This window comes from Plecotus auritus (assembly GCF_963455305.1).
Source record: "Plecotus auritus genome assembly, chromosome: 2".
Taxonomy (NCBI): Eukaryota; Metazoa; Chordata; class Mammalia; order Chiroptera; family Vespertilionidae; genus Plecotus; species Plecotus auritus.
In genome coordinates, this window is record NC_137771.1 from 167,913,295 (window position 1) to 167,930,314 (window position 17,020).

Genomic DNA, 17,020 nt, shown 5'->3' on the forward strand with positions numbered 1-17,020 from the left:
TGGAAATATAGAAGTGAACTCAAAGAAGATGATATTTGAGTAAAGACTTGAAAGGCATAAGGGAATTAAATGTGTCTCAGGTAGAGGCCACAGGCAGTAAAAAGGCTCTAAGGTAGAATTGTGTGTGGTGTGTACAGGAATACCATGGAAGCCACTCTGGCTGGAACAGAATGAACAAGGAGAAGGAAAAGACATAGTAGGTGGACAAGAGGGGTTCAAGATAATGGAGGGCCTTATACGCCACTGTAAAGTATCTGGCTTTTCCTCTGAACAAAGTGAGGAGCCATGTCTTGATTTCCTTTTATGACAGCTACTATACCTGGTCTTTCATAGACATTATTTCACATTTCACACTAGAGGCCCAGTGCAAGGATTTGTGCACTGGTAGGGTCCCTTTGCCAGGCCTGCGCCCTCTCACAATCCGGGACCCCTTGGGGGATATCAGATAGTCGGTTTTGGCCCAATCTCCACAGGCCTGATCCAGACAGGAGGGAGCCCCATCCTGTGCATTGAGTGTCTGTCCCCTGGTGGTCAGTGTACGTCATAGCAACTGGTTGACCAGTTGTTCGGTCGTTTAGGCTTTTATATATATAGATGCTCTTATCCAGAGTCCTAGAAGGTAGATGCTTTTATCGCCCCATTTTATAGAAGTACTAGTAGGTACTGAAGTTTAGAGACTCAATATCCTGACTATGGCAGCACAGTTTACATGTGAACCAGGATTCAGTTCCAGGCTATATTACTCTTAAAACCCATGTACTTAACCATCAGGCTACTTAAGTTCCAGTTTGTGAGAAACATTTTGAATATATTATGGACAGCAGCTCAAAAAGTAGAATCAGTGAAGTTTTATCGGTGTTATTTATAATATTATTGTATATTTAAATACATTGTTTTAAAATATATATTTTATTATATGGGAATATCTTTTATAGTTAAGGATATTGACTTTCTGGGTTTTTCCCCCCCCCAGGTGGCATAGATATAGATGCATTTCAAGATCGTGAGGAAGGCCGTGCAGGGCTGGATGATAACGAGGAGGTTATGCGAGCACTACTCATTCATGAGAAGAAGACCCCCTCTGCTACCACTGGCTCAGTGGGGGCGGCTGCTCCTGTGACCGCTGCCAATGGCAGTGACTCGGAGAGTGAGACCAGTGAGTCAGACGATGACTCCCCACCTCGTCCAGCTTCTGTGGCTGCACATCACCGAGAGGATGACGAGGAGGATGACGAGTTTGAGGAAGTAGCAGATGACCCCATTGCTATGGTGGCTGGTCGTCCATTCTCATACAGCGAAGTGAGCCAGCGGCCAGAGCTGGTGGCACAGATGACACCAGAGGAGAAGGAAGCGTACATAGCAATGGGACAACGCATGTTTGAGGATCTCTTTGAATGAGCTGTCCCTACATTTTCCTCCTTTCTCTAATGCTCATTTTAAAAAGAAAGTACCTACCTTTGGAGAAAAGTATTTAAGTGGCTTTCTGCCCTTCTTGATGTAAAGCGACTATTAATCTTGCACAAAAAAACACTGGGAGAGAAAGATTGATTTTTATGACAGAAACTTTCCCAAAAGGTAGGTTGGCTACAAGTGTTCCTTTCCCCACTACTACTACTACTACAGTATTGCCATTTTACTATATTTTCTTATCTAACCCTTTTTCTTCCCTTTTTAAGACATGTTCTTCTCCCTTGTGAAATAAGTGAGGGAAGTCTTTAAGGTAAATTCTTTCTGTCTGCCTGCAGAAGCCCACTATGACAGGTTACAGTAATTCACTGATCACATTTTTTAAAATCTATTCTGAGCCAGCATTTCGAACAATTCCTGGTATTGCTGCTAACTAAAGAAGCTTGCCAATAGCAAATCATTTGATGAGGGACAAAACAATCTTAAAACTTCAATTGAGGATGATGTCAATAAGTAAGGGGAAGTTGGGAATGTGTGTGGAAGAGGGATGCATATGCCCAACTCTCACGATTAATATCTAAACCAAAATTTGTGTATTTAGAACTGACATGACTGGAAGAGTCTATTGTTTTGCTTATTGCCTTTTGGTTTGTATGTTGGATGATAGAAAACAGAGTATTTTGGTAAACCCTTATGAAGAAATTAGGAGGAAAAGAAATGAACAAAGGACCAGGAGTTCCATGTAAAGGGTTGAAAAGTGAAGAGCATTGAGAATAGTACCTTTTAGAATTGCCTGAGTTTGTGCTGATTTGGAAATCCTTTATAGAAAGGTGAGACTGCTCCCTTCCCTTTTCTTCTACAGTGCTGTCAATAGTTTAATGAGGGCATTTCAGCAGAAATCAGCATATAACAATTGATACTCCTCTCTTTTTCTCTCTCAACACCATTGAACGTCTTCTTTGTTTCTCTTTTGATTGTTGTCAGACACGGTATTATAGACTACACCCCGTATATTATTGAGCATTGTAACCTCAAGGAACATAGTTTATCATTTCAGTTCTGCTATGTAACATGGTATTATTCCCTAAGGCAGAACTTTAAAAGTAAGGAACTTTCATACAAGGATCTATAACAATTGTATATTTTGTAATATTTCCCCTTGCATTGTAAGTTTTAAGTATTTATCATTTTTTATAGTACATGTGTGAAGTTAAGTTAGATTTTAGAGTTATCTGAGCCTTGTAGGAAGTGGTGTTTCATTTACTAGTACATGGTTGTATGAATGACTGAATATTAACAAACTATTTTATACTGACTAAAACTTGTTCATTTCCAGCTCTGTAACATCTTGGAACATAATTAAAATGAATATTCTTCCCATTAAAAAAAGTTTCAGACTTTGTTCTCTTATTAGTTAATTTTAAATAATAGATGCAGTTGTGTGTGGTCCAAACTTTTTCTGGCAATAGTTGACTTAAGCGTGACTTCTAGCCCTGGCTGGTGTGGCTCAGTGGGTTGGAGCATCATCCCATACCCAGGAAGGTGGTGGGTTTGATGTTTCTCTCTCACATTAATGTTTCTCTCTCTCTCTCTCTCTCGCTCTCTCTCTCTCTCTCTCTCTGTCTCTCTCTCCCTTTTTCCTCCTTCCCTTCCTCCCTTCCTCTTTTCCTTCTGCCCTCCCTTTCTCTCCCTTCCTCTCTCTAAATCAATGACACACACACACAAAAAAAATGACTTTGATAATAAAGTTTCTATGAATGTTTCCCTTTGGAGGAAAAAAAACACACTACTATTATGTATGTACCTTGTACACGTGGGCTGTTCAACTTTTAAATATTTTTTTTAACTTTTATAGTTGTAGAATGAAGTTCACATAAATAAAATAGTAATCAGATGTAAAGTTTTAAAAACAGCTGTAGGTTAACTGTCATCTTTTTATTAAATAAATCAATGTTTTCACTAATTTTTCTTGAATCTGACTTGCATGTTTTCCCTAAAGCTACTATTCTTTTTCTTTCCCATTATCTACCAACTTCTTAAATAATCAGACAGACTACTTACATACTTCTTTCACCTCCCTCTTACAGTCTAGGTTTTGCCCTATTCCTACATAGAAACAGCTTTCTCCAGTCCTAATTGCCCCAGTGTTCGGCAAACTGCGGCTCGCGAGCTACATGCGGCTCGTGAGCCGCGGTTTGCTGCTCTGTTGACTAATGAGTTTGCCGACCACTGACCTAGACTCTCGATTCCAATAATTACAGGCTGTTGTTGTTCCTTATGATTAAGCCCCTACCCCAGTGGTCGGCAAACTCATTAGTCAACAGAGCGGCAAACCGCGGCTCATGAGCCACAGTTTGCCGACCACTGGCAACCTAACAGCCCTTTATTCCTCAGTTTTTTTGGCTGCTCTTCATTATTTGATGCCATCAACTCATTCTTTCTCCTTGAAACGCTTTCATTTGATACCCTAGTCCAGTGGTCAGCAAACTCATTAGTCAACAGAGTGGCAAACTGCGGCTCGCGAGCCGCATGTGGCTCGCAAACCGCAGTTTGCTGACCACTGCCCTAGTTATTACACTGACTCACTACCTCATTGGCTATTCCTTCTCAATCTTTAGACTTCATTTCCTTTTTCTCTGCTGTATGTATCGGCATATCTCAAGGCCTAGTTCTCCCGTCCCCCCCCCCCCCCCCCTACTCTATGGAATTCATGTAATGGAAAAATGTCAAAAGTGAAGACAAGCCCTGGCTAGGTAGCTCAGTTGTTTGGAACATCATCCCATGCACCAAAAGGTTGCAGGTTCGATCCCCAGTTGGGGTGCGTACAGGAGGCAAGGTGAAGAATAAGTGTATTAATTACAGCAGTGTTTGAAATAGAATAGGTACATAGGTATACCAAATAGGCATTAATCAGTAATTAAATAATTTTCCGTGAATCATTTAGCCATTAAAAAGAATGTATTTATAGGAAAATATATCCATAATGTCTTAATTATAGAAGGATTCTGTTTTTCTGTGTGTGTGTAAAGAAAAAAGTAGCTAGAACATGTGTTGAGACACTAACTTCTTTACATATGTTGACTCATTTAGTCTTTTTTTAAAAATTCTTTATTGATTAAGGTATTACATATGTGTCTTCATCCCTCCATTAACCCCCCAACCCCCCCCCCCCCCACTCATGCCCTCACCCCCCTGGTGTTCATGTCCATTGGTTAGGCTTATATTCATGCATACAAGTCTTTTGGTTGATCTCTCCTCCTTTCCCCCACCCTCCCCTACCTTCCCTCTGAGGTCTGGCAGTCTGATCGATGCTTCTCTGCCTCTGGATCTGTCCCTGTTCATCAGTTTATGTTGTTCATTATATTCCACAAATGAGTGAGATCATGTGGTATTTGTCTTTCTCTGACTGGCTTATTTCACTTAGCATAATGCTCTCCAGTTCCATCCATGCTGTTGCAAATGGTAGGAACTCCTTCTTTTTTACTGCAGCGTAGTATTCCATTGTGTAGATGTACCACAGTTTTTTAATCCACTCATCTGCTGATGGGCACTTAGGCTGTTTCCAAATCTTAGCTGTGGTGAATTGTGCTGCTATGAACATAGGGGTGCATATTTCCTTTCTGATTCGTGTTTCTAGTTTCTTGGGATATATTCCTAGAAGTGGGATCACTGGGTCAAATGGGAGTTCCATTTTTAGTTTTTTGAGGAAACTCCATACTGTTCTCCACAGTGACTGCACCAGTCTGCATTCCCACCAGCAGTGCACGAGGGTTCCTTTTTCTCCGCATCCTTGCCAGCACTTGTCGTTTGTTGATTTGTTGATGATAGCCATTCTGACGGGTGTGAGATGATACCTCATTGTTGTTTTGATTTGCATCTCTCGGATAATTAGTGACTTTGAGCATGTTTTCATATGTCTCTTAGCCTTCCTTCTGTCCTCCTTTGAAAAGTGTCTATTTAGGTCCTTTGCCCATTTTTTTGAATGGATTGTTTATCTTCCTTTTGTTAAGTTGTATCAGTTCCCTGTAAATGTTGGAGATTAAACCCTTATTGGTGATGACATTGGCAAATAGGTTCTCCCATGCAGTGGGCTTTCTTGTGGTTTTGTTGATGGTTTCTTTTGCTGTGCAAAAAAGCTTTTTATTTTGATGTAGTCCCATTTGTTTATTTTCTCTTTAGTTTCCATTGCCCTAGGAGCAGTATCAGTGAAGAAGTTCCTTCGGCATATGTCTGAGATTTTTCTGCCTGTGCATTCCTCTGGTATTTTTATGGTTTCCCGTCTTATGTTTAAGTCCTTTATCCATTTTTAGTTTATTTTTGTGTATGGTGTAAGTTGGTGGTCTAGTTTCATTTTTTTGCATGTATCTGTCTAATTTTCCCACCACCATTTGTTGAAGAGACTAACTTGACTCCATTTTATGTTCATGCCTCTTTTGTCAAATATTAATTGGGCATAGTGATTTGGGTCGATTTCTGGGTTCTCTACTCTATTCCATTGATCTATATGTCAGTTCTTGTGCCAGTACCAGGCTGTTTTAAGAACAGTGGCTTTGTAATACAGTTTGATATCTGCTGGTATTGAGATCCCTCCTACTTTATTCTTCTTTCTCAGGATTGCTGCAGCTATTCGGGGTCTTTTTTTTATTCCAGATGAATTTTTGGAAAGTTTGTTGTAGGTCTGTGAAATATGCCATTGGTATTTTAATGGGGATTGCATTGAATCTGTAGATTGCTTTAGGTAGTATGGACATTTTGATGATATTGATTCTACCAATCCATGAACACAGTATGTTCTTCCATCTATTTATGTCTTTCTCTATCTCTTTTTTCAGTGTCCTGTAGTTTTTCGCATATAGGTCTTTTACCTCCTTAGTTAAGTTTATTCCTAGGTATCTTAATTTTTTTGGTGCAATGGTAAATGGGATTGCTTTTTTAGTTTCTCTTTCTATAAGTTCACTATTGGTGTAAAGAAATGCCATAGATTTCTTGGCATTAATTTTGTATCCTGCTACATTGCGAAATTCATTTATTAAGTCTAATAATTTTTTGATGGAGTCTTTAGGGTTTTCTATGTACAATATCATGTCATCTGCAAATAAGGACAGTTTTACTTCTTCTTTTCCAATTTGGATGCCTTTTATTTCTTCTTGTCTGATCGTGATGGCTAGTACTTCTAGTACTATGTCGAACAGGAGTGGTGAGAGTGGGCATCCCTGTCTTGTTCCTGTTCTTAGGGGAAATGATTTTAGTTTTTGTCCATTGAGTATGATGTTGGCTGTGGGTTTTTCATATATGGCTTATATTATGTTGAGATATGATCTCTCTATTCCCATTTTGCTGAGGGTTTTTATAAAGAAAGGGTGTTGGATTTTGTTAAATGCTTTTTCTGCATCAATTGATATGACTGTGATTTTTATCTCTCAATTTGTTTATGTGATGTATCACGTTTATTGATTTGCGGATATTGTACCATCCTTGCATCCCTGGGGTAAATCCTACTTGGTCGTGGTGTATGATCTTTCTGATGTATTGCTGGATCTGATTTGCTAGAATTTTGTTGAGGATTTTGGCATCTATGTTCATGACGGATATTGGCCTATAATTCTCTTTTATTGTATTGTCTTTATCTGGTTTTGGTATTAGGGTGATGCCGGCTTCATGGAATGAGCTTGGAAGTGTTCCATCCTCTTGAAGTTTTTGGAATAGTCTGAGGAGGATAGGTTTTAGTTCTTCCTTGAATGTTTGGTGTAACTCCCCTGTGAAGCCGTCTGGCCCCGGGCTTTTGTTTGCTGGGAGCTTTTGATGACTGCTTCAATTTCTTCCATAGTTATCGGCCTATTGAGATTATTAGAATCTTCCCAATTGAGTTTTGGAAGGTTGTATTTTTCTAGGAATATGTCCATTTCCTCTAGGTTGTCTAATTTGTTGGAGTAGAGTTGTTCATAGTATTTTTTAATGATCCTTTGTATTTCTGTGGGGTCTGTTGTTTTTTCGCCTCTCTCATTTCTGATTTTGTTTATTTGATTCCTCTCTCTCTGCTTCTTGGTGAGCCTGGCTAGAGGTTCATCAATCTTGTTTATCCTTTCAAAGAACCAGCTCTTGGTTTCATTGATCTTTTGTATTGTTTGTTTTGTTTTTTGTCTCTATGTCATTTATTTCTGCTCTGATCTTCATTATCTCCTTCCTTCTGCTCACTCTGGGCTTTTCTTGTTGCTCTCTTTCTAATTCTTTGAGTTGTAGAGTTAGATGATTTACTACCATTTTTTCTTGTTTTTTGAGGTAGGCTTGTAGAGCTATAACTTCCCTCTCAGGACTGCTTTCATTGTGTCCCATAGATTTTGGATTGTTGTGTTTTTGTTGTCATTAGTTTCCAGGATGCTTTTAATTTCTTCTTTGATCTCTTTGGTACCCAGTCATTATTTAATAGCATGCTATTCAGCTTCCAAGTGTTTGAGATTATTGGATTGTTTTATTGTAGTTTATTTCTAATTTTATGGCATTGTGGTCTGAGAAGATGCTTGGTATGATTTCAATCTTCTTGAATTTGGGGAGACTTTACTTGTGACCCAATATGTGGTCTATTTTTGAAAATGTCCCATGTGCACTTGAGAAGAACGTATATTCCGTGGCTTTGGGGTGAAATGTTCTGAAGATGTCAGTTAAGTCCATCTGATCTAGTGAGTCATTTAGGGTTGCTGTTTTTTTGCTGATTTTTTGTCTAGAGAATTTTTCCAGTGATGTCAGTGGTATATTAAAGTCCCCTACTATGATTGTATTGTTGTTGATCTTTCCCTTGATATCTTCCAGGAGTTTTGTTATGTATTTGGGTGCTCCTGCGTTGGGTGCATGTATGTTTATCAGGGTTATATCATCTTATTTTATCAATCCCTTTAGTATTATGAAGTGACCTTCCTTATCTCTTGTTATGGCATTTACTTTGAGGTCTATTTTGTCAGATATAAGCATTGCTACCACAGCTTTTTTTTCATTTCCATTTGCCTGAAAGATATTTTTCCATCCCTTCACTTTCAATCTGTGTGAGTCTCTTGTTCTGAGGTGGGTCTCTTGTAGACAGCATATATATGGGTTGTGTTTTTTTATCCATTCAGCCACTCGATTCTTTTGTTGTTGCATTTAGTCTGTTTACGTTTAAAGTTATTACTAAAAGGTATTTGTTTGTAGTCATATCTATTTTTGTGTCTGTGTTCCTTCTTACCTATTTCTTCTTTTTATAGTATTCCCTTTAGCATTTCTTGCATTGCTGGTTTGGTGGTGATAAACTCCCTTAGCCTTTTTTTGTCTGCGAAGCTCCCAATTTCCCCTTCAATTTTGATTGATAGTCTTGCTGGATAGAGTATTCTTGGATTCAGTCCTTTGCTTTACAACACTTAGTATACCTCCTTCCATTCCCTTCTAGTTTGATGTGTTTCTGTTGAGAAATCATTTGATAATCTGATGGGGGTTCCTTTGTAGGTAACTCTTTGTCTCTCTCTTGCCGCCTTTAAGATTCTCCCTTTGTCGATGATATTTGCCATTGAAATTATGACGTGTCTTGGTGTGGGTCTTTTGGGGTTGATCCTGCTTGGGACTCTGTACTTGTGTAACTTTTTTCTTCCCCATATCCGGGAAATTTTCTGTCATTATTTCTTCAAATAGATTTTCTAATCCTTGCTGCTCTTCTTGTCCTTCTGGCAGCCCTGTTATACGTATGTTACTTCGTTTCATGTTGTCCCAAAGCTCCCTTAGGCTTTCCTCCTGTTTTTAATTTTTTTCTTCAGTTGCTGTTCAGATTGAGCTTGTTTCTGTACCTGATCTTCTAACTCACTAATTTGGTCCTCTGCTTCTTCTAGTCTACTGTTGAAACTTTCCATGGTGTTTTTGATTGTAGCTATATCACTTTTCATTTCTTCCTGATTCTTGCATAGGTTGTTTTCTCATCCATCCGATGTATAAATTCCATGACCATTACTCTGAACTCTTTTTCGGTCATGTTGCATGCTTCAATTTCACTAATTTCCTTTCTTGGCGACTCCTCATTTTCTTTCCTCTGGGGATTGTGTCGTCTCCCCATTCTATTACCAAAAGGTTCAATCTTCGAGTTGCGTGGACCTGGGCGTGTGCCGTGGGAACTTCGCACCACTCGAGTTTCACTGAAGTGCTCCGACACTAGGACATGTAGCTGCCGTGGGTTGGTGGGAACCAGGCTTGCCCAGGGTCAGTGTTCCCAGCATTCAGTGTGGTCTCGTGTGCGCACCTAGAATCAGGGACCCTGCCTGCACCGCACTGTTGGTGTGTGCCGAAAATGAGTCCCCTAGCGCGTGCCAGGAGTCAGAGTTTCCCTGTGTCTGCACCAAGAATCGAGTATCAGAGTCTCTGTTGCCTCGTGCGGCTTTTCGCTGAGAATCAGGGTCCCTGTGTGCATATGCACCAAGAATTGGAGTCACTGGCTCTTAGTGTGAATGCTCTGTGAGTCAGGGATCCCAGGCACACATGGTAGGAAACAGAGTCAAGTTGGTGATGCCCAGTGCTGCCTCTTGCCGGGAGAATTTGGGTCCAGGTCACCGTGGGGAACTGAGTTGCACAATAGTTCTGTGGCATGCCTGCGCTGCGGAAAACTGACTTCCATGTGCGCTTGCCCAGAATCAAAGTCAGGTGGCACTGCCGCCCTGTGTGGGCTTCGGGTTTGTTTGCCCGATTGCGTTGCGGGAGAAGATTCCAGTCTCTCAAATTCCAGTAGCAGCACTGCGGTCCGTGAGCGCTCTTCAGCTCAAATTCCCCAGCTCAATTTCCCGCACTCTCAAGCTCAATTTCCCATAGGGGTCCTGCAGCTCAAGCGAGGGGCAGGTCTATCAGTTACTATGGCGCTATCCTCGAGCCTGCGGGGAGGGGGATAGGCTCTTTGACTCACAGAAATCTGCTGCTGGGAAGTCTGGATTCTTGTTGTATGTTGGTCTGAAGCTGTGGTCGCAGTTCTCTGTCCTCAGTGGCTGCAGGGTCCTGGTTTGTGTCAGACCAGGATCCTAGTCTCAAGCAGCTCTGTTTCTCAAGATGGCGTGGTCTCCGTGCCCGCACCGGCCTCCCAGAAGTGTACACTTTGTGCACGGGGCTCCGCCATCTAAGACTGCCCGGTTTGGCAGCCCCTTGGAGGAACTGCAGAATATAACTGTCCCTAGCTCATACACACACACACCACACACGTCTACACTCTCCTCTATGGGTTCCTCACTCTCTCACACTCTCTCCCTCCCTACCTTCCTGCTGGTTGCCATCTTCCCTTTTGTCATTTAGTCTTTATAACCTGTGAGGTATGTATGTGTGTGTGTGTGTGTGTGTGTGTGTATGTATATATATATATATATATATATATATATATATATATATATATATATAATTAGAGTTGAGAATTACAGTGGTCTTAAGTTATAATGGAAAAGATATTTCCATTTTGAAAAAAGAATCAAATAGACATTTTAAAAGTTCATGTAGAAGATACCTGGTAGAATTAAAGAAATAGAGTGACAATGCTCACTTCAGCAGTACATATACTAAAATTGGAACAATGCAGAGAAGCTTAGCATGGCCTCTGCACAAGGATGACATGCAAATTCATGAAGCATTTCGTATTAAAAAAAAAAAAGGAAGAAATAAGAGTGACAAAAGCAAGCTTTTTATATTATTGCTAGGATTTTTAGGTGTTTCTTTTTTAAATCCTGGGTTTATTATTTCCTTATATAAACATCTCTGAATTTATACTCAAAATTAATAGGGAAATATAGCTTAATATATAAAATTTTGTACATTACCCCACATTTCAATAACATATCTAGTGACTCAATGGAGTTTGATATTACTTTATCCAACAGGTTTATGGATGTTGAGTGGCACAATAATCTGGTGAGAAAAGGCAGTCAGTGACAGTATGACCAAAAATGGGAGCCCTCCCAGTTAGCAGCTCTCAGAAGGGCAGACTTACACCCAAGGTTCGTTGATACATGTGGTCACAGTGTTGCTGACCTCGGGGTATATGGAGTTGTTACCACCCACAGCCTATAAGAATGGCTGGTAACTCCTCTCTGAGCGAGATTGGCTGTATTAGTATAACTCAGCTTCCCAGGTGTCCCACTATCCTTTAAGATTTAAATAGAACAGTTTTATCCTAACACCATGGGGTACTTCTTCACTATCATTTCTTTTGGGGAGTGAGGGGAAGGGCTTGGTGGCTTATATCCTCCTGCTCTGCCTCCTTGCTTCCCTGGCTTCTCCACCTCTCCTCTGCACCACCTGTACTGACTCCCCGAGTGTCCTCAATGCAAGTCTGTGTAACAGATCCTCACTGAAGTTCTTATAGTAATGGGCAGGGGACAGGCAATGAAAGGGGGTTTTGTCTCAGCATTGCATAGTCCAGGCGCATAAGGGTGGATCATATACATTCTTGTTCTTAAAAGAGTCTCTTGCCATTCTCACAGAGTTCACCTCAAGGACAATCCTGGCTTTAAATCTTGCTAAAATTTCGGCTCCTTTTTTCCTTCTCTTCAATTACCCCTTTCTTTCCAAAGGCCTTGGAATGTTATAAATGTATTAGAGGAAATAACTTTGTTTTTCGTTTTATTCCTATTCCAAACAGTGCTGTGAATGATCCTATCACATCCAAAGTGGCCTATCAGATGTTTCCCTAACCAAGGAGCTATTTCCCCTCCTCTAGGAGTCAGCATGGAAGGTTAACTGGCTTTTAAAGGAAATTTTTTCTCTTCCCACTGCACTAAAATGTATTACTTATATAATATATAAGTAAGGTCATATATAAACGGTACTGGCTACAGGGGATCTATAACCTTATATCTGGTGGAAAACTGCTTTTATTCTACCTGCCCTTGAAGTTAAAGCCTTTTTCTTATTAAGATGCCCCCTTTCCCCTAAACACCTTAAGGAGTATTAAGTTTAAATGATTAAAAGAAATTATCTAATTTGGCATAGCCTGGAAGTCAGGAGACTTAAGTTCTAGTCCCAGGACCAGTTAACTAGATACTTGCACTGTGATACTGTTATCTAACGTATTCTTTCTGGGCTGGTTTCTCGCTGTCAATAATGAGAGGATTGTGCTAGGATCACCAATGATTTCCTCTGCTCTGATATTTTATGGGGTAATACATTTTAAAATGAGGCCAAATAATAACCTAAAAAAAAAAAGTCTTCTTATATGCTACAGCAATTCAAACCAAGTGGAAGATATTTTAATTGAGGGACTAGTGTAGGTGGCAGTTTAGGGTTTAGAATGTAGCAAACCACAGAATAAACAATTGCTAATTAGGTTTCTAGTTTCCTATCTTGCCAAGATACTTCATTTCTAATCATCTGAATGACTGAGGAAGACATTTAAATATTTCATAACTTTTTTATTCCATTTTGAGAGAATTGGACTAAATGGGAATGAGATTGGGAAGAGCAGTTCATTTTCTTTTCTACCAGTTGGCTCTTATGGCTAGACTCCCAGCCAGGACCACAATAGAAAGACTTAACATATGCACTTCCTTTTTTTTTTTTATTCCCGAGTTTTATAAAGTAACTAAGAAATGACAATCAAAAAACAAATATGAAAATCTTTAGAATTTAGCAATCAGTATAATTCCACCTTCTATTTGTTTAGCATTTTGTTTCCACCAAAGCTATTTCACATGTATTATCTCTTGGGAAGCCGAATGGTATAGCTCAGTTGACTGGAGCAGGGTCCCATGCACCAAAAGGTTGCCAGTTCAATTCTCTGTCAAGACACACCTGGGTTGTGAGTTTGATCCTCAGTGGAGTGTACGGAATGCAATGGATTCATGTTTCTCTCTCTATCTCTCTCTCTATTTCTCTCTCTATCTTACTATGTCTTCAGGTAAGGATTTAAAAAAAATCGCTTGGGGAAATGAAAAAGATTTTCAGAAAGACACTGGCACTATGGTAAATTTACTATCCATTTGGCTTTTTATATCATATATTTACTATTTATTCATTTGACTTTTTATATCATAAAAGAAGCAAAATAAATTGAACAAGATAAATACATGTATTCTCAAAACGTAAGTAAAGCCAAATAGGCTGAGAAGGGGAGAGTCATGAAATTGCCCTCCTTTCTTGGAAGAGCTAGAGGATGAGCTGATTCTGGTGTGCCCTCCGCAGGATGAGTAAGTACCCTCAGCTTCTCTTGAGAAAGAGCTTCATGTCCTGAACACCAGAAGCTGCCTTTCCTATTCCAGTTGCAAAGCAGATAGGCCTAGTACATGACCCAGTTTCAACAGTCAGCCCCACATTTCAGAAGTACAGAAGTACATTATTGCATACCTAATGTAAATAGTCTGAGAAATTAGTCTGGATAGAAGGTTGGTGCCAGGTCCTAAAGTGCCTTGAATCCTGTTAAGGCATATAAGATAGTCATACAGCTTTTTTGTTGTTGTCATATGAATATTAATTTTCTAAAAATTCATCCAATAAGATCTACATAGTAAAAACTAAAAACTCTCTGCACAGCCTAACCCAATCTTACTATCCCTGAGGTAACTGTTGTTAATAGTTTAATTAATGTGTGTCATCCCAGACCTTTGCTAGGCCTTTAAGAAACAGCATAGACACATAGGTACGCACAGATACTCTGCAATGATCTTTAAATAAATGCAATCATATACACCTTGCTATTTGTTTTAAAGTATCTTTAAAAATATGAAGGTCTTTTCATATCAGTATATTTAGATCTTCAATTTTTTAAAATAAGGACTAGAATTTTACAGTATAGTTGTATAATAGTTTGTTTAACAATTTCCTTATTGAGTGGCATTTAGGTGAGTGTCCAGTTTTTCAACTATTACAGTGCTATAATGAATTACCCTCATATTTTCATTCTCTGGGTATTTCTGCAGGATAAAATCATAAAAGAGTCCAAGGGCATGCCCATTTTAAACTTTGATAGACATTGCCAAATTGCTCTTTGAAAATATTGTTGGAGAATTTTAAGCAGGAGAACAATTTGTAGCATTGATGTTGGGTGGAGTTTAAACCTGGAGATGATTAAGGCCATTTCAATATCTTGGTGAGTCATTTGGTCTAAAAAATTTTCCAAGTCAGTGGGGATAGAGAGGCACAGACAGATTTGAGGAACTTTGGGAGATAGAGTTAATGAATTTGTTGACTTGCATAGGCCAGTGCCTTGGATGAAGCTCAGGTTTCTGACTGGGTGGTTCCATTTGTCAAGATGCAAACATTGGAGGAAGGGCAAATTTTACTCCTGTTTAGTTCCCATCTCAGTACATGGAACCACCATGTCACTTACATGCTCAAGCAGAAAGTCTAATAGTTGGTCATAGTTTTGTGTGTTTTTTTTTTCTTCCCATATCCAATCCATTAGCAAGTCCTATCAGACTCAAATTATAATCTAATTTATACAATCTAAATTTGAAGGTAGAGCTAACAGGACCTGCTGATAAATTTAAAGTATATTCTAAACTTGATTTCTTACTTTGACCACTACCAGCCTATGGCAGCCTTTCAACTGGTCTTCCTACTTCTACTCTTAACATCCCACCCCCCCCCCCCTCGCCCCACTTCCAGGGATGTTGACTACTCTCCACACACAAGATTTTTTAAAAATGTAAATCAGATGTTCATCTCCCAAACTCCTACCCCCTTAGAACCTTTCATTGATTTTTTTAAATTTCTTCTTAGAATAACATCTAAATTTCTTACTCTTTTCTATGGGCCCTCAGTGGTCTGGCCCCTGGCTACCTTTTGACAAGGTCTCCTACTGTTTATTCTTTTCCTTGTTAACTACTCTCTAACCACTTTGACATTTTCTCTGTTTTGGAAATATGCCAAGCTTTTTCCTATCTTAGGTATTTGCCCTAACTCTATTCTCTGCATAAAACATTCTTCTCCATTATTGTCCCTGTTATTTCATTCTCAGCTTAAGTGCCACCTTCTCTGTCTGCCCTATCTAAAGGAAATCTCTCCCATTCATGATCACATTTTCCTGTTTTCTTTTTTTAAAAAATATATTTTATTGATTTTTTGCAGAGAGGAAGGGACAGGGATAGAGAGTTAGAAACATCAATGAGAGAGAAACATCAATCAGCTGCCTCCTGCACACCCCCTACTGGGGATGTGCCCGCAATCAAGGTACATACCCTTGACCGGGATCGAACTTGGGACCCTTCAGTCTGCAGGCCGATGCTCTATCCACTGAGCCAAACTGGTTAGGGCATGTTTTATTTTCTTCATAGCAAAATTGCTATTTTAAATGAATTGTTTATTTCTCATTTAATTATTTATGTCTATTAGCCTCTCCTATAAAAGACTAAGCTCCTTGAGGGCAGGATACTAGCATATAGAATTAATTCTGATGCATAGCAGGCTCTCAGTGTTGAATGAATGGATGGACTGATGAATCACCACTAGGGGAACATAGCCTTTTGTTCACTAAGGCTGATCATTTTGTTCCTGCCTGAATTGCAAATATATATACATTCTCTTAATCAGTTAATTATGTTCACTGTGGTTTGTGGTACCTAGGGCTGTGTCTCCAGGACTAACAGCAGAGTATCGTTTCTTGGGCACAGCCAATGAGATGGCTAGGAGCTTCAATTCTGGGGAGCCATTAGCTTTAATGTTCATGGAAAAGGAAACACTTTGTTTAGGACTGCACTGTCCACATATGACTGAGTACTTGAAATGTATCTAGTCCAAACTGAGATGGGCTATAAATATAAAATACACACCACATTTTGAAGACTTAGTATGGGAATAAAGAATGTAAAATTCTTACTAATAATTTTTATATTGATTATATGTTGAAAAGATAATTCTGTAGCTATGCTGGGTTAGAGGAAATATACTATTAAAAATAATTTCACTGGTTTCTTTTTACTTCTTTTTCTGTAGCTATCAGAACACTTGAAATTATATGTATGTCTCACATTTGTAGCTCGCATGTTATTCTATTGGACAGCACTGGTCTAGGCACCTTCTTCAGGAATTAGAGTTTTATGTATTGTACTTAGTGATTATTTGCATTTTTCCTCCCATACAAGTTTTTGGCCTGAATGCTGTGCCCATTTCCTCTCCTCCCCAGCTCTCTTCCAGAAAGTTAGGCTTCGTTTTGTTTGCAGGCTCTTTGTTCTTGGGACAACAATGGATTTTGCTGGGTTAATTTTTCCCCTTTTAGGGGTGGGAGTGGTTGGGGTGAGGTGCTTTTTGTTTGTTTCCTGAAGTAGGGTGAAATGTAGGGATGTCAGCAATGGTGACAGGAACTGAGAACTTTCCCACTACGGAGACCAGTGTTGTGAGGTTGAAAGTGCTGCTGACTTGTTGGTAGCGAGTAACCTGAGCACCCTGTGAAGTCCTGCTGGAGATGGAGGTGCTAAGAGTAAGAGCTAGTCCTAAATCAGAGGAGAGTGGCAAGCTCAGTGCTCTATATGCAGTACATCCTATATAATAAAAAGACTAATATGCAAATAGACCGAGCGATGGGTCGCTATGACGTGCGCTGACCACCAGGGGACGTGTGCGGAACAGGGCGGGCATTGGCCACAGCAGGATGGTGGAGCAGGTGAGCGGGGGTGCCAGACCAAGGCGGAGCACCCAT

The 17,020-nt window shown here is 39.7% G+C and overlaps 1 protein-coding gene across 1 annotated transcript in view; it reads left to right on the plus strand.

Moving 5' to 3' along the window:
* Positions 1–2,796, plus strand: part of GTF2E1 (general transcription factor IIE subunit 1) — a 44,213-nt gene extending 41,417 nt beyond the window's left edge. Inside the window, exon 5 of the mRNA XM_080656812.1 lies at positions 974–2,796. Within this exon, the coding sequence (XP_080512938.1) occupies positions 974–1,398 (425 nt within the window). The 3' untranslated portion in view covers positions 1,399–2,796. The remainder of the gene's footprint in view (positions 1–973) is intronic.
* The last annotated feature ends 14,224 nt before the right edge of the window (positions 2,797–17,020 follow it).